This window comes from Somniosus microcephalus, chromosome 32, assembly GCF_052327205.1.
Source record: "Somniosus microcephalus isolate GS21.2 chromosome 32, FLI_Smic_1.0, whole genome shotgun sequence".
Classification (NCBI taxonomy): Eukaryota; Metazoa; Chordata; class Chondrichthyes; order Squaliformes; family Somniosidae; genus Somniosus; species Somniosus microcephalus.
The window spans coordinates 14,284,849-14,302,896 of record NC_141018.1 but is presented as its reverse complement, the minus strand read 5'-3'; the positions used below and the strand labels follow the sequence as shown (position 1 = coordinate 14,302,896).

Here is an 18,048-nt window from a genome sequence, read left to right as displayed (position 1 = left end):
GTCCGTGAGGTGAGGGTGCTCCCACAGTGCTGTTAGGGAGAGAGTTCCAGGATTTTGACCCAGCGACGATGAATATATGTTTCCAAGTCAGGATGGTGGGGAACTTGCAGGTGATGGTGTTCCCATGCACCTGCTGCCCTTGTCCTTCTAGGTGGTAGAAGTTGTGGGTTTGGCAGGTGTGGCATATAACAGTGGAGAGCACAGATGGAGGGTCCCTTTGAAGAGGCCACAATCATTGGAATGGACATGATAGGGGGAGTGAAGTCAGAGATCTGAGAGGTAGTAACATCATTCTTATGCTCTTTATCCTCTCCTCCTCCCTCGTACGCTGTCACCCAGGCTTTCACTCTTTGCTGTGCTAGATGTAGCGAAACTATAAACCCTATACAAATACAAGTTGATGTTTGTTACAACCATGTTGACGGTTTCACTACATCTGCTGTACAGAATAAACCTTCCTCCTCGGAGTTGGGTTTTTCGCCAGGGTGCGACCGATCAGTCATCGGCCATCCCTCCTAACCTCTCCCACCATGGCTTGGAGTCTGCTTCCCAAACCATCTTCACTTGTGAAGCCCCATTCCCAGGGCTGCACTGCCGGAGATGCCGACTTTCGAATGAGACGTTAAACCGAGGTGCCGTCTGCCACTCTCAAGTGGATGTAAATAATTGCACGGCCACTATTCGAAGAAGAGCAGGGGGAAAGTTCTCCCCGGTGTCCTGGGGCCAATATCTATCCCTCAACCAACATCACTAAAAACAGGTGATCTGGTCATCATCACATTGCTTTTTGATCAGCCATGATCTCATTGAATGGCGGAGCAGGCTGGAGGGGCCGAATGGCCTACTCCTGCTCCTATCTTCTATGTTTCTATGTTTGTGGGAGCTTGCTGTGCGCAATTTGGCTGCCGCGTTTCCCACATCACAACAGTGACCGCACTTCGAAAGTACTTCATTGGCTGTAAATTTGGGACGTCCTGAAGTGGCGATAGGAGCTATAGAAAGGTAAGTCCGGGCCATTATTTGACCTGAGAGCTGTTGCTGTACCAAAGTAAATGCAAACTGAGTGGGCTTCACGCCAAATGAGTGAGAGTAGTTGACGGCTGGGCTACCAGAGGCTTAGTGACAGGACACAGGGGGAAGGGCCGCGTGCGCGCGTGCGCAGTGTAGCGAGGCCGCTGGGCGCGCGTGCGCGGTGTAGCCAGGGCTGCGAGCGTGCGCGCGCAGCGTAGCCGAGGCGGATGGGCGCGCGTGCGCAATGTAGCCGGGTCCGCGGGCGCGCATGCGCAGACCGCAACCGGAAGCGGCGCCGTCACTTCCGCGGAGAGTTGTCATGGTGCCCGAGGCCTGCCGAGCAAGCCCGGTCCCACCAACCCCGGGTAAATTGCGTCGCTCTTCCACCGACCCAGGCCCCCGGTCTGACTGCTCGGGCCCACCGGCGAGATGGCCCCCCTGTGTGTGGGGAGGTCTCCCGGTCAACAAGCGGACGCAAACACCTGGGATCCTGCTGTGCCTTTAAAAGATATAAAGAATGACTGACTTGCATTTCTATAGCGCCTTTCACCACCATCGGACGTCCCAAAGCGCTTGACAGCCAATGAAGTACCTTTTGGACTGTAGTCACTGTTGTAATGTGGGAAACGTCGCAGCCAATTTGAGCACAGCAAGATCCCACAAACAGCAATGTGATAATGACCAGATAATCTCTTTTTTAATGTTGGTTGAGGGATTAATACTGGCCAGGACACGGGGAGAACTCCCTTGCTGTTCAATATAGTGCTGTGGGATCCTTTACGACCATTTGAGAGAACAGACGGGGCCTCAGTTTAACGTCTCATCTGAAAGATGGCACCTCTGACTGCAGCGCTGGTGTCAGACTAGAGTTTTGTGCTCGAGTCTCTGGAGTGGGGCTTGAACCCAGAGACGAGGGTGCTACCCACTGAGAATGACTGCGCTTTAAAGTGGCTTGTGCGGCACTTGGCTGAGAGGACTGTGACAAGGTGCCATCTAAATACAAGTTGTTCTTCCTTTCCAGAGTAAATCATCAGTCCACGTTGGTCAGAAGCCAGAAAAATGACCACACAGGTAAAGAAATATGTTAATTTATCTTTGTAAAGAAGCAAAATGTCTTGTGTTTTACTATTCTAAATAGTTTATGCACTAACATTTCTTTTTCTACTTTCAGTACAGTGTCCTGTTCAAACAAGAGCACGGTGAGTAACTAATATTTATAATGTATATGGAAAGAAAATTACTTAGCTTAGTTTTGAAGAAAATAGTATTTTAAAATAGATCTAACACTTCAACTATATGGTCCCAACTAAAGACAGCTATGTATGAGCTGTATGCTAAAAATTAAATTCTCCACCAACTAAGATGCCCAGCATAAACAAAACATAGAGACCCCTTTTCCTCTATTAAAAGTCTGTGCCGGCTGTACACTCAAAATCTAACTGTCCCTCACCTCGCACAAGAATTTTACCTCGCTCACCTTTTTTGCTCTGCTGCCCTCTTACATTGCCTGGCGCACGCCCACCCACTCGCTCTTGCCGATTGTTATATCCGCTGCAAACTCCTTCTCCTGCTGTCCAACTTCTCATTGTCCCGTTTCAGACTTTTTTTTAACTTCCTGGATGCAACCGCTTCTAATCCTCCAGGCCCAGGGAGTTTGAACTGTTCCGCCAAGTCTTCCTTATACAGAAACTCAAATGATCCACAGATTAGGTTGAAGGAGACTTGTGGCTTAGATTTGGTCTATAGACTGTGTTACACACTGCTGCCTTAGATACACAAATGATGTGCCCATAGGTTACAACCACTGCCAGAATTTGACTGTATAAACTGATTAAGCTTTGCTTTTGACTTTATTATCCTTTTTAATTAATTGTTTCAAACCTTCCATCAGTAAGATCTGACTGATATTGGCCCAGAAATTCGGGTCTCCACGGGTGAGTACGCAAGGGGTACTCACCCATAAGCCCAATGGAAGTGCCGATTTCCTGCATGCACTGCGCATGCGCGGGAAACCGGTACTTCCGTTCCCCTGAAAGAAGGGGTTCAGAAGTCGAACGCGTGCGCAGGAGAGGCAGCGCGTGCGCATCGAACTTACGTTTTGTTTGCAGGTTTTCCCGGGAGGGTCAGTCTCCAGAAGTTAGACATGTAAAAAGCAGTCGCAAGGCCTGCTTTTTACAAGGTAAGTGGTGAATTAATTAAAATTAAAACATTTTTTCCACAAGTTTCTTATTTTTAAATACTTTAAAGAAAGGTAAGTTTATTTTTAGCCCCGTTAGAAAATGTAATTAATTTTTTCAAATTTAAATTATTGTTTAAAATAGTTATTTCATGTAATTTATAGTTTATTTTAAAAATGTGATTTTTTTTTTTTTTTTTTACATTTATTTGAAGATTTAGTGATGTTTTGGGGCTTATAGTATTTATAGGTCTTCCTGTCAAACTTATGAATGAAGCATTCCCTGCTACCATTGGCTCTCCATGGCCCACGTGATCCCAGGGGACACTTCGAACTAACTGCGCCCCTGGGATACGCAAGCACTACGCGCTGGCAGTTGGAGGAGGCCCAGGATCGGAATCCCACACGGGCTCACAGCTCAACGGCCGGCGCGGTAGATAAGTGCAGGTCGGGGGCTTGCACCCGCGGGAAGCCCCCGACCCGAATTTATGGGCCATTAAGTTCTTATCAGCTATTTCATTGTTTTTCCTAAGTTTATTTAGAGTATTAGCATCAATAATCTAGAGGAAAAATCACCCACTTCTACTATCTCTGTCGAGTATCCAAAATAGTATATTCAGTTTTTTTTAAATGGAAGTTTCTGACTGTCTTTGTGCTTCTAATAGGATTTTGTGAGCCTTTCTGCCATTTGCCTTTCAGGTCATCTCAGCTATTACTTAGAGTAAAGGTTCACTCGTTAATTAGATTCTGGTTCTTATTTCCTTAAAGCTCATGAAGACTCTATCTGGTCTGTGGCTTGGGGAAAGAGCGATAAGGATGGCTCGGAGACCATAGTGACTGGCTCTTTAGATGACCTAGTTAAAGTCTGGAAATGGTAGGTCTGCTTTTGATTTGAAGAATATTTCAATTTACAGAACTTAGAAATATGCTTTGGACACTGACATCAAATACAAACCTGTCAGTCAAACATTAACCTTCTTGGGGCAAGTAGCTTGATGCTTTATTTAAAGAAAAAACACTGGCAATACGGGTGTGACAAAATAAGATTTTTATCTGGTTTGGTACCTTTTCCTTTGACTCTAGTCTGGGGGACATCAGTTTAAAACCGACTGCAGTTCAGATCCTACTACCAAACTTGTGTCAATACTGTGTTAGAAATTTTCATGGCTGCAGACTGGAGAGAGAAATAATTCAAATTTGAACATTGCTGTGTGACTAGTTCAGTTTGTAAATGACTGATAGTTTCTTTTTAGATTTGAATGCTCAGATGTTCAAGATTCTAGGAGTCCCAGTAACTCAACAGTTTCTGTTCTGGGGAGTGAGTTTGAAACTCCTGGAAGGGAGAGGAATTGATTTAACATATCCATGAAAAACTTTAGAATATTATAAATTCCCACGGCGATAAGACATTGAAGGAGGAAAATAATATATAATAGTTAGCTGAATTCTTACAGTTGTGATACTTTGTTTTGTCCAGTAGGGGAGTTAGGTAATAGGCTTTCTACTGTAATTAGAAATCAGTTCGTTTAGTTGCTTGTTTAATAAATTTGCTTGGTATTTTAAATTTTTCAATTCAATTCAATTCAATTTTATTTGTCATATATGCAGCAGACGTGTGTACTGCACAATGAAATGTTGATTTTTACGAGTCCTCCCAGCATTGGAATAAATATGGCATAACAATGATAAAATACTAATAGAAATACTAATAGAAAGACAGTAATAATAAATAAAACAACAGTAATAAATTAATCGTTCATGAGTCTTATGGCCTGGGGGTAGAAGTTGTTTCGAAACCTGTTGGTACGAGACCGTATGCTTCGGTATCTCTTACCGGACGGGAGTAGGGCGAAGAGGTTGTGGCTGGGGTGACTCGCGTCTTTAATGATTCTCAGGGCCTTCCCCCGGCACCTCTCGGGGTAGATATCCTGCACAGCAGGTAGTTTAATTCCTATAGTGTGTTGTGCAGCTTTCACTACCATCTGTAGAGCCTTGCGGTCTGTGGCGGTGCAGTTGCCATACCAGGTAGTGATGCAGCCGGACAGGATACTCTCGATGGTGCACCGGTAGAAGTTGGTGAGAATCTGGGGGGCCATTCCAAATTTCTTCAGTCTCCTGAGGAAGAACAGGCGTTGGCATGCCTTCTTGGTTACAACGTCGATGTGATGGGACCACGTTAAGTCCTCCGTAATGAATACACCCAGGAATTTGAAGCTGCTGACCCTCTCCACCTCAGCCCCTTCGATGTAGATTGGGGTGTGTCCCTCCCCCTGCCGCTTTAATATATAAAATTTAAAACAAGGTCTTATGTAATGCTTTACCGTTTTAGAGGACTGGAGAGCGATATTATGGAGGCATAGGATAAGTCCAGGATCTAAAAATAATTGACAAATGGGGTTTTTACATTTCTTGGGTGTTTTACTGAAAGCGTACCTAGAAGTTAAGATAAGGATAGGTATTCTCAAAAGTGTGTGGAATTGGGACTCTTCAGGGAGAGTGATATAATGTAAGAGCTGAAATAATCTAAAGTATTAGATAAGACCCAAAAATGTAACAGAAGTATTATTCTATCCAATCTATCAATCTTATTATAAAATGTTATGCATTCATGTCCATACACAAGTTTCTGTGTCTCTTTTTAAAAAGTGCCATTTGCAATATACAGAAATCTCAGTGAAGCACAATGTCTACAGGCTCTTACTTGCTCCCCAAATAAAGCCATGATTCTAATCACCGGCCTGAATAACAGTTAATGAAATCGCTAGTGTTTCCTTAATCAATTAGGCTTTCTTGTCTTTAAAGGGAGACATACCCACAATTTAACATAAAAATAATACATTTTATTTTACACATTATAATGTTCCTTGTCCTTATAAAATAGCACATCGTTTGACTTACTGAGAGCAGTGTCAACTTTTTCCATACATCTGACACCCATAATGGTCTGCCAAAATTGCTTAAAGTGATTATACTATACAAATTCGATATAATACAAATATATAATAACTGAGTAGTTTTAAAGACAGTTTTTTTTATCTTCCATGTCCTGACGGGTGGCACAATAAAATTATGCCTGTGGAGATTGTGTAACCACGGGTGGCAAAACGGTGTCCCCTCCAACTCACTCAGCAATACCACTGGGGCTCCGCCAGTAATCTATAAAAATATCATGTAAGTACATAACATGTTCCAATTGAATGGCCTATTCCTGTTCCAAGCACACTTCTATTTATAAAATCCCCTGACTAAACAACAGTTAAACTCTGAATGATCTGAAGCTCCGAGTATTTGGTAATTAGACTCTGTGGTCTTAAAGGGGCATCTGCTGCATAACACTGCGAGTTACATGGTGTAAAGCTGCTGTCCTTTTAAGACAGCCTGTCCTCATCCGCCTGACTAAGAACAACTCCAAAATACATTTTCTGGCGGATCTCCAGGGATTTACAAGCAGCTGATAATCTACACAGAAAATACCCTCGAATTGACTGTGTGGTTTACCTTTTTACAAATTCGAGCTTGTGCTCTTAAAGGGACACACCACTTTACCCACAGGTCTGCATGAGCAGCAGAATAATACACTGTGCAGTGCACAGTATCGTGCTCCTGACTAGCCATAAGCAGCGTACAGGAGACCTGCTAATATTCTTCGAAACTGCTTGAATTTCATGTATATCTTTTTGCTTCAGGGTGGATGAGAAGCTGGAACTCCAGTGGACTCTAGAGGGCCACCAGCTAGGAGTCGTATCAGTTGATATTAATCACACGGGCACCACTGCGGCCTCCAGTTCTCTGGATGCGCATATCCGCCTATGGGATTTGGAGTCAGGCAAACAAATTAAGTCTTTGGATGCTGGGCCAGGTAATATATTGACGATCTATTTCAGTGAATTACTGCTGCTTACATTTCTAATCCATAACCTGTATAACTAATGCGTATCGGTCGAATTCTAATTGTTAAAATGTGCAAAAATAGCATGCGTGTACAAAAAATCAAATGGCTTGGGGCATGATTGTGAATATAGACTACAATCACTTCTAGAATTGATTAAACTTGTCAGATTATTCTATGTATTTGTACCTAACTACACCTCTGTAGTCATTTGAAGTGAGTGTGCCCCCATCTCCAGCCAGTAGAGATCAGCACCTCGTCCAATGTAAGGTATGGGCTCGGTATGCCTGCAGTAATGTACTGAGCAGATTACTGAATGTTATTCCGCAAAGTACGAGCAGCAGTGATACCCGCCCTGCTTTATGCCTCAGAGACATGGACCATGTACAGCAGGCACCTCAAAGCACTGGAGAGGTGCCACCTCTGCAAGATCCTGCATATTCATTGGCAGGATAGGCGCACCAACGTCCGTGTTCTCGCTCAGGCCAACATCCCCAGCATCGAAGCTTTGACTACGCTCGATCAGCTCCGATGGACAGGTCACATTGTCCGCATGCCCGATACGAGACTCCCAAAACAAGCGCTCTACTCGGAGCTCCGGACTCATCAGTCACCTGAGAACCCATTTTTAATGTGGAAGCAAGTCCTCCTCGGTTCCGAGGGACTGCCTAAGAAGAAGAAGACTTGTTTGAAGAGAAACTTTAAATTCAAACAAATGAGTTAAAAAGCTTTTTTTGAAAGCTACGAATTCAACAGTCAGGCAGTGAAATGTTGGGGGAGGGGGGTCAAAATGGAGGAAACAAATGTAGAAAACCAAATGGTGATAATACTCCCAACAAAACCTGATCAGTAAGTGTTTAAAATGTCAAATGAACCGCGAACATTAGTCATAAGAACCTAGCTGTTTCTGTGAAGAATCAAAAATGTGATCAGTATTCTTAGATTGGAAAGTAATCTGCAGAGAGTAAATCACTTGTTTAAGTTTGGGTACATTATGTTAGTTTTTAGCTGTAAGATGGAAAATAATTCACAGTTTACCAAATAATCTTCAGTTGGAAGGACAGAGGAATCAAGGGCTAGATAGTAGTCAACAAGGAGGTTTGCCTGTACTAAATGGTATATACTTCAATGCAAGGAGTATAGCGAACAAGGCAGATGAGCTGAGGGCACAGGTAGATACTTGGGACTATGATATAATAGCTATTACAGAGACGTGGCTGAAAGAGGGGCAGGTATGGCAACTCAACATTCCTGGTTACAGGATTTTCAGACGGGATAAAAAGGGAGGGGGGTTCGCGGTATTGATTAAAGAAACTATTACAGCTGTGAGGAGGGATGATATGTTGGAGGGATCATCAAACAAGGCCATATGGGTCGAATTGAAAAACAAAAAAGGGGCGATCACACTGCTGGGAGTGTACTACAGACCCCCAAACAGTGAGAGGGAGATAGAAGAACAAATATGTAGACAAATTTCTGAGAAGTTCAAAAAGTTTAGGGCAGTAATCGTAGGGGATTTCAACTACCCCAATATTAACTGGGATAAAATTAGTGTGAATGGTATAGAGGGTGCGGAATTCCTAAAATGCATCCAGGAGAACTTTTTTAGCCAGTATGTAGCAAGCCCAACAAAGGAGGGGAGGCTTCTGGACTTAGTTTTAGGAAAGGAAGCTGGGGAGGTAGAAGGCGTATCAGTGGGGGAGCATTTTGGTGCTAGTGACCATAATTCAGTTAGATTTAAGGTAGTTATGGAAAAGGACAAGGATGGACCTGGAATAAAACTTCTAAATTGGGGAACAGCAAGTTTTGCTAAGCTCAGAGGGGATTTAGCCATAGTGGACTGGAAACAGCTACTTGAAGGTAAATCAGTGTCAGCAGTGGGAGGCATTCAAGGAGGAGATCCGGAGGGTTCAGACCAAATATGTGCCCTTAAAGAAAAAAGGTGGAACTAACAAATCTAGAGCCCCCTGGATGTCTAGGGACATACAGGGTAGGATAAAGAGAAAAAGGGAGGTGTATGACAGATACCGAGGGCTAAATACTCCAGAATCTTTAGAGGAGTACAGAAAGTGCAGGGGTGCAATTAAAAAGGATATTAGGAAAGCAAAGAGAGAGCATGAAAAATTCTTGGCAAGTAAAATCAAGGAAAACCCAAAGATGTTTTATAAATATATTACGAGTAAGAGGATAACTAAAGAAAGGGTAGGGCCTATTCGAGATCATGAGGATAATCTGTGTGTGGAGGCGGGCGACGTCAGTAGGGTTCTTAATGAATACTTTGTGTCTGTTTTCACAAAGGAGAGGGGCGAAGCAGACATTGCTATCGGGAGAGGAGTGTGAAATATTAGATGAAATAAACATAGTGAGAGAAGAAGTATTAAGGGGTTTAGCAGCTTTAAAAGTGGATAAATCCCCAGGCCCGGATGAAATGTATCCCAGGCTGTTAAGCGAAGCAAAAGAGGAAATAGCAGAGGCCCTGACCATCATTTTTCAATCCTCTCTGGCTTCAGGTGTGATGCTGGAGGATTGAATATAGTGGGTATGATTAAGAAGTTTGCAGATGATACTAAAATTGGCTCTGTGGTTGATACTGAAGAAGGATGCTGTAGACTGCAGGAAGATATCAATAAATTGGTCAGGTGGGCAGAACAGTGGCAAATGGAATTCAATCCGGAGAAGTGTGAGGTAATGCATTTGGGGAGGGCTAACAAGGAAAGGGAATACACATTAAATGGTAGGACACTGAGTAGTGTAGAGGAACAAAGGGACCTTGGAGTGCATGTCCACAGATCCCTGAAGGTAGCAGGCCAGGTAGATAAGGTGGTTAAGAAGGCATACGGAATGCTTGCCTTTATTAGCCGTGGCATAGAATACAAGAGCAGGGGGGGTTATGCTTCAACTGTATAAAACACTAGTTAGGCCTCAGCTAGAGTACTGCGTGCAGTTCTGGTCACCACATTACAGGAAAGATGTGATTGCACTAGAGAGGGTACAGAGGATATTTACAAGGATGTTGCCGTGAGTAGAGACTCTTAGCTATGAGGAAAGACTGGATAGGCTGGGTCTGTTTTCCTTGGAACAGAGGAGGCTGAGGGGAGACCTTATTGAGGTGTATAAAATTATAAGGGCCTAGATAAAGTGGATAGAAAGGACCTATTTCCCTTAGCAGAGGGGTCAAAAACCAGGGGGCACAGATTTAAAGTAATTGGTGGAAGGTTTAGAGGGGATTTGAGGGGAAATTTCTTCACCCAGAGGGTTGTGGGGGTCTGGAACTCACTGCCTGAAAGGGTGGTAGAGGCAGAAACCCTAACCACATTTAAAAAGTACTTGGATGTGCACTTGGGATGCTCTGACCTGCAGGGCTACGGACCAAGAGCTGGGAAGTGGGATTAGGCTGGATAGCTCTTTGTTGGCCGGCACGGGCACGATGGGCCAAAATGGCCTCCTTCCGTGGCGTAACTTTCTATGATTCTTCATATCAGAGCACAATCTAATAATGATGGGCTGGGTTAAACACTATTGCCTGTAACACAGCTCTTGGCGAAACTTGAGAGAGAAATGACTGACCGTTCGAGTTCAAGCGTGTGTGAGGACGGCAGGGTCAGAGCCAGTGCCGAAGTTTGCTGCTGTCTTGTTTCCTCCTCCAGTTATTGTTCATACTCTGCAATTAGGTTTGTGGGATTGCCAAACCAAAACGTTGTATTTCCAGCTTTCTTCACAGTTAGATTGGTTTTCTTTCAGTAATTTTTTTTAATGCTTTGTGTGGTAACCAACTAATGCTGTAATTTTAATGAGAGATTTTATTTTTCTTCAGTTGATGCCTGGGCCGTGGCCTTCTCTCCAGATGGCAAGTTTTTAGCAACAGGGAGTCACCTGGGGAAAGTTAATATATTTGGCGTTGAAAGTGGAAAGAAAGAATCTTCCTTGGATACAAGAGGAAAATTCATCCTCAGTATTGCATATGTAAGACAAACCAGAGGAGGAGTTTTATTCACAGTTGACGTGTTGCTCTGTACTGAGGGCGGACTGAAGCCTGTTTCTGGTGAAGACGTGTTTGTGTTAATTTTGGGTCTACTCTGGATATTCTCTCTGGTTCAGCTTCACTAGTTTCTCCAGGCATCCCCTACAATCAGGCGTTTTCCTTTACAGCCCATTATCTAGTCATGTGGTAGCATGACCTGGGGCCATTAATATTAAAAGCCTGGCGTTATATGCCCCCCCCCCCCCCCATCTCTGTAATCTCCTCCAGCCATACAAACCTCTGAGATCTCTGCGCTCATCCAATTCTGGCCATTTACGCATTCCCAATTTTAATCGCTCCACCATTGGTGGCCGTGCCTTCAGCTGCCCAGGCCCCAAGCTCTCGAATTCCCTCCTTAAACCTCTCCCTCTCTCTCGCCCTCTCTCCTCCTCCTTTAGAACGCTCCTTAAAACCTGCCTCTTTGACCAAGCTTTTGGCCACCTGCCCTAATATTTCATGTGGCTCGGTGTCAAATTTTGTGTGGTAACGCTCCTGTGAAGCACCTTGAAGTTTTACAAAGACACTAGAGAAATACAAGTTGTTGTTGCATGCCTTAATCTCACGCCTGCAACCACGTGACTTTCTCCTGTATTCTGGGAGACGGACTGATTAACACTTTAATCAGACGAGGCCAGATAAGAATCATCATACTGCTTCATTTTAGAGTCAGTAACTCAGCTTGGAGTAACAGTAAATCTTGCTGGCCCTCCTTGACCTGGCCAAATATGAATGGCCATGTGTTTTCTTTGTTCTTATCTGTTAGCCGGACAGGAAGTCAGCTGTTTGACCTCCGACCCTAGCTCTGTTTGGGGGTGGGGTTGGAAAATAGGGCCACCAATTAAACAGGCAACTGCTCCCCCCTGGGTCCAACCCCTCCCCAAGAAATTATGATCTGTTTCTCGAATTAAGCCATTTTAACATAATGAGTCAAATCAGCTTATTTTCTCAGTTCAGAATGGTATACGATTAGCAACATTTCACAAACTGGTCCGTCTAACTTTAATACACCTTCCCATTCTTCTCTTCCACCACCGGCCCCTGTCCCAGCAGTAGGAATTTTAATCCCTTGTGAATTAACTGTAATCTAAAATTAACATCTTGGTATAAATCATACCAAGATTATTCTGTGGTAAAATGGTCAGAAATCCCGGAGCGTGAGCGGGTGACATGCTGAATGGAAATTGTGCTTTTACTCCATTGAAGTCACTAAACCATGTGCTGCAGCACACCTCTAGTTTCTAATTGTAAGCTCGTTCTTTGTCTCCCAAAGAGTTTGGCTAATTAGAAGCGGAGTGTTCCCAGACCTTGGGTTTCAGTCTGTTCCTCCTTTATTCAGCTCGCTGTGTCTGGGTACTTGTGCACTCAAATGTTAAATCGGATAAGCTTTTGGATTATTTCTGTGTGGGTAGGGTGGGGGATGGGGAGCGAGTTATCATTAGTTTTGCTTTGCAGGGTCCAAGTCTAAAATGTTCTCCCAATCTTTTGAAAGTTTGAATATTTAAAAACCCCATATTCTTTGCTCTTGAAGTTGCAATAATGTTCAATATATTTTGTTTCACTGAAATAATTGCACAAATATTGCACGCTCTATTTCGTGAAGCTTTATATGTGTTGTGCTTGAATAGAATTAACTAGTTCGAAAGATATCACTTAATTATCAATCAGTGCATCGTGAACTATTTGATTTTTAATAATACCTGTGTTTTGTGACGTGTATACATTGCCCTGTGTACAGAGTGAGAGAGCAGGTCTGTGAGTAATTATTTTGTTTGGGGGTGGGGGGGGGAAAACTATGTTGATTCACATCATAAGGCATGAATCTTGTGTTCACTGCAGAGTCCTGATGGGAAGTACCTAGCCAGCGGAGCTATAGATGGCATCATCAACATTTTCGACATTGCAACGGGAAAGCTTCTGCATACGCTAGAAGGTAAAAAATACCAGAGTTGTGCAGCGGTGATCAATGTTCAAGCGCTTCACCGGCACAAAGTGTAATCACTGCACTGTGGTCACTTGCCCTGGAGGGAGAGTCTTCATTAGTTTGATATTCTGCACCGTCTAGCACTCAGTTTTGCAATGACTTTGGTGGACACTTGTGAGTAGATTGTGTGTGTGATTTCTGAGGTCACAAATAGTGTGTGACGAGCGATTAGAAAAAGAGGGAGGAGACTAGCTTTGGAAATGGTTTCCCTGGTAAAATAAATTGTAATCTTGTCTTTTCTTCTTCTTTCTCCTCTTCCCCCTCTTTTCCCCCCCCCCCCCCCCCTCAATGTACCAAAAAGGGCAGTGGAAGGAGTAACATCTGAAACCTCCTCCAGTTTGACTATATTGGCCCGGATATTCCGATCTCTACGGGGGTGTACGCGCTGTGTACCCACCCGTAGGGACATTGGAAGTGCCGGTTTCAGGCATGCGCTGAAAACCGGCATTTCCGATCTGTCAAGAATGCTGACAGATCGGATGCCTGCCCGGGAGAAGGGCCTCTGCGGGCAGATAGTTCTGCTTTCTGGAGACCCTCCGCCTGCAGAAAACCCTTAGAAATCTTACGCCTGGTAATAGCAGGCGTAAGGCCTGCTTTTACCAGGATAAGAGTTGAAAAAAGTAAAAAAAAAAAAATATTTTCAGTCTTTTATCATTTAAAAAAAAAAGTAAGTTTATTTTTAGCACTGTAAAAAAACTTTAATTTTTTTCAAAAAATTAAATTTTTGTTTAAAATATTTAACTTATTGTAATTTCAACTAATTTTAAAAATGTGATTTAAAAAAAAAAAAACATTTATTCAATGTTTTGAAGTGTTTTTGGGGTGATCTCCATTCATATATTTGACAGGTCGATCTGTCAAGTGTATGAAGGGAGAGTCCCTTCTTTGATTGGCTCCCCATGGCCCACGTGATCCCAGGGATGCTTGCGAACCTCCTGCGCCTCTGGGATACGTGGGCCCTGCGCACTTGGAGTTCGAGGGGCCCAGCATCGGAACTATACGCACCTCTGGAGCCCTCGGGTAAGCGCGTAGATTTTTTCCAGATCGGAGGCTTCCGCACGTGGGAAGCCTCCGATCGGAAAATACGGCCCAGTATGTATTAAATAAGGGAGTGACGAAAGCTCATCGACATTGAAATGTTAACTCTGTTTCTCTCTCCACAGATGCTGCCTGGCCTGCTGAGTATTTCCAGCATTTTCTGTTTTTATTTCAGATCCCTCTCGATCTTGTCTCCCTCTAAAGGGTCCTACCTGAAGTGACATTTTTTCCTGACTCTCAAATGTTCGGATTAAAAAATATTCAATTCTCTTCGATACCTGAAAAACTCAGCTTTTAAATGGTTCAATTCTTTGACTTTCAGGTCACGCCAAGCCAATTCGATCTCTGACATTTTCTCCAGACTCGCAACTTCTAATTACAGCCTCTGATGATGGTTACATCAAGATTTATGATGTGTAAGAGATTTCGTTACACTTGTTTGATTGATTTAATTGTTATAGATTAGGCTTCAACAGTCTAATTAATTGGTTGCAATTAACACAACTCCTTCTTCATCTGATCCTTCCTATAGCCAGCATGCCAATCTTGCAGGTACCCTAAGCGGTCACGGATCCTGGGTACTGAGTGTCGCTTTCTGCCCGGATGACACACATTTTGTATCAAGGTAATGACGGATTGATTGTGGAATAAAGGCCCTTAGTTTTCAAATGCTAATTTCAACTCCCGAGGCCTGAAATGATGTGGTGGGATGCTAGCATACAAGCACTTAATGAGTTTCTCTGAAATCCCTCTCCTCGCTATTTTAATTGGGATATCAACCAATTTAAAATGAATGGGTCGGAGGAATTTCAGACCAGCGTTTTAATCGTACACTATTATCCAATAGTGCAGTTTCATGGCCCATGTGTCCTGCTGAATTCTAAAAATGGAAAGTAAATTATAACACGGTGTTATTCCGTTGACCTCTAGTATAGTAATGTCGTCAAATCGAGCTGCAGTACAACTTGTACGCTATACACCTTTTTTTTATCCGAGAGTAACATTTGTTCATGTTACCATTTTTTCCTCTTCCCTTTTTCTGCCAACAGTTTTTCAGTGTCGCATAGCAAAGGCTGAGGGGCGGGTCATCTGCCTAAAGCTAGGAGGGCAGTCAGCTGGCCTGCCCCAGGCCTTTGCCAATGCCGCGGTAAAGCTAGCCTTTAGGCGATTGTGTGGAAACGACTGGGGGAGGTGAGGCACCCTCCATGAGAGGAAGAGCTTGACCTGAGGTCGAGTCTTGCTCACAGTAATATGGCTGAGATCAGGAGTGGTGCAATGTCGGAGATCTTTGTGTGCACATTTGCCACTTCACGATGCCTCTGCTGGCACTCTACTGTGCTATATTTTTAACAGTTCCGTAGATTATTTTAGATTGTCTTCACTCTGATCAAAATACTTTCAGTTGAAAGATAAATGTGGGAAAATACAATCCTCTCTGTTGTATATTTTTGTTCACTTTATAATCATGGTGCTGATTCATAGAATCATACAGCACAGGAGGTCATTCGACCCATCGTGCCTGTGCCGGCTCCAATAGGGCTCTGCAATTAGTCCCACTCCGTTGCTCCCATAGCCCTGCAACTGATTCCCCCAGTTTGAGTTAAAGAAAAGTATTGTTGGTAATCAGCTTCTTCTATTCTGTATCAGCTCTTCCGACAAAAGTGTCAAGGTTTGGGATGCTGGCTCCAGAAGTTGTGTGCACACGTTCTTTGATCACCTGGATCAGGTAACTATCATTCCAATCTGACAGTGGACAGTTTCCCGTGAGTTAACTGAATTCTGTGCTGTAAATATTGTAGCTCTGTCGCCTTTCTGTTCTAAAATGCCTCACTAAGTAGACCTTTTTAAGTATAAACGTTATACATTCTCAACAGGTCTGGGGTGCTAAGTACAATGGAAATGGATCCAAGATAGTCTCTGTTGCAGACGATCGTGAGATCCATATTTACGACTGTCCGATCTGAAGTTTTCTTCCACTGTTCCGAATATAAACCTGCACCCAAGGTTCTCCATTCACAATGACAGGCTGGTGCCTCTCTGGGAATGTCTACAGGCCAGTAACATGCTTTTTATGACAACAGCAATCTAGTTACAATGCACCATGAAACCAAAGGAGCCACCATGAAACCAAAGGAGCCATCATGAAATCTGTCTGAATTAGATAAACCATTCCTTGTTTCATTTTAATTTGGTGTCTCTGGCACGCTTTGCCCGTGTAAGAAAACTTTTATTGTGTTTGAGTTTATGTTGCATCCCCTGTGTAAGGTGTTGATCGTTTTTGGTTCTGTTGTTGAAGTTGCTCAAATAAACCTGGTTTTATAAATGTGGTTGCGGCCTAATTCAACACAGATGAAATAGCGCACCGATAGGATTGTTTGCTGATAAGCTGCTGTTGTGGGGATGAATTGATGTCTGTGCCACTTAGCTCTGTGTTCCTGGGCTGCAGTTTAGGTTGTTTACAGAAAACTAATTGTTGGCACTTCTGTTTGAAACCACTCTAAAGATCATCATGCAAGTCTGTAATGTTAAATGCATAAGAGAATATGCTATGTGTAGAGCTGAGAAATCTGGCACCACTGTGGTAATGACAATGAAAATGCTGTTAATCCAGCAATATGTTCATCCACTTAAATGCAAGGAAAACAGCAACGTTTTTTAAAAAATTCTCACAAACTAATTCGGAGCAGTTTGCTTTCGGATGAGACATTAAACCGAGGCCCCGTCTGCTCTCTCAGCTCAGGTGGACGTAAAAGATCCCAGGACACATTTTTGAAGAAGAGCAGGGGAATTATCCCTGGTGTCCTGGCCAATATTTATCCCTCAACCAACATCACTAAAAACAGATTACAGGAAACTCTCTTTTAACTATATCTGGTCATTTATCACATTGCTGGTTGTGGGAGCTTGCTGTGCGCAGATTGGCTGCCGCGTTTCCCACATTACAACAGTGACGACACTTCAAAAGTACTTCATTGGCTGTAAAGCGCTTTGGGACGTCCTGAAGTCGTGAAAGGCGCTATAGAAATGCAAGTCCTTATTTAATTTCAGTTCGGAGAGGGAAGCCTGGATTTGGTCGTTTTCTGGCTACAACACTCCCGCTAGATGTCTTTTTGCACTCCCAAAAGGAAAAAGACCTTCTATCCATTCTCTTTGCAGCAACCTGGATGTTACAGATGTCATTTAAAACCCCCTCCTTTTAAGAGCACAAATCTAAAATTGGCTTCAATTTTATTTAAAGTACAGGAGCTATCTTTTGACCCATACTTGAGAGTAAAACAATCTGGAAATAGAAACACTGAACATTAAGATGGCTACATTAGCGTTTCCTCATTCTCATGCAGGAGATACCTGGAAAAAATGTAATGGTGTACTTCACACCATTATTCAAACCTACCACATTTTGTAATGGAGTAAGGTAGACCCCATATGTGCAGCCTGAAGAGAGACCATCTTTTTTCGGAAAGATGAGATACAGCAGGATCTTGAGTGAGGCAAAAGGGGAGTTTGAGCAGCTAATTTCTGGTTGAAGACCCAAATTCTCCTTGACCACCAAGGATTTTTCTGAGGAACCTTACCAAGGCTCCAACTTGATTTTCTAACGGATGTTTACGAAATCAAGAAATTGCTGGGGCCACTCGAAGCTCTCCATGATCTAGAAAGGCACCATTAACCAAGCGTGGGAGATTTGGCTTGTGGACAAAAGTTGAACATTTCCTGTATCTAGTGTCTAACTCCTAGGACTAGGCCAATCAGCCCCTTGAACCTGTTCTACCATTCAGTTAGATCATGGCTGAGCTGTAACTCAACTTAATTTATCTGCAATAACAGAAAATGCTGGAAAAACTCAGCAGGCCAGGCAACATCCGTGGAGAGAAATTAGAGTCAACGTTTTGGGTCAAAACCCTTTGTCAAGACTAAAGAGGCACAGGAAA

The 18,048-nt window shown here is 43.3% G+C and overlaps 1 protein-coding gene across 2 annotated transcripts; it reads left to right on the top strand.

Moving 5' to 3' along the window:
• The first annotated feature begins 1,274 nt into the window (after positions 1-1,274).
• Positions 1,275-16,439, top strand: skic8 (SKI8 subunit of superkiller complex). 2 transcript variants are annotated; one of them, XM_085972094.1, is made up of 11 exons: positions 1,275-1,376; positions 2,033-2,082; positions 2,183-2,210; positions 3,956-4,061; positions 6,874-7,046; positions 10,891-11,039; positions 12,934-13,027; positions 14,439-14,532; positions 14,649-14,741; positions 15,764-15,842; positions 15,991-16,439. In XM_085972094.1, the coding sequence occupies exons 2-11, from the start codon at positions 2,071-2,073 to the stop codon at positions 16,078-16,080; spliced, it is 918 nt and encodes a 305-aa protein (XP_085828220.1). In that variant the 5' UTR covers positions 1,275-1,376; positions 2,033-2,070; the 3' UTR covers positions 16,081-16,439. The 2 variants fall into 2 exon arrangements, with proteins under 2 accessions (XP_085828220.1, XP_085828221.1); XM_085972095.1 differs by lacking the exons at positions 1,275-1,376; positions 2,033-2,082; positions 2,183-2,210 and adding an exon at positions 6,269-6,358 and having other exon boundaries at positions 3,972-4,061.
• Positions 16,440-18,048: the final 1,609 nt, after the last annotated feature.

Excerpts from the sequence above, each read along its gene's own strand:
- skic8 (XM_085972094.1), top strand. Across the intron at positions 4,062-6,873 it reads CTAGTTAAAGTCTGGAAATG|GGTGGATGAGAAGCTGGAAC; the intron begins GTAGGTCTGCTT and ends TTTTTGCTTCAG. Across the intron at positions 7,047-10,890 it reads GTCTTTGGATGCTGGGCCAG|TTGATGCCTGGGCCGTGGCC; the intron begins GTAATATATTGA and ends ATTTTTCTTCAG.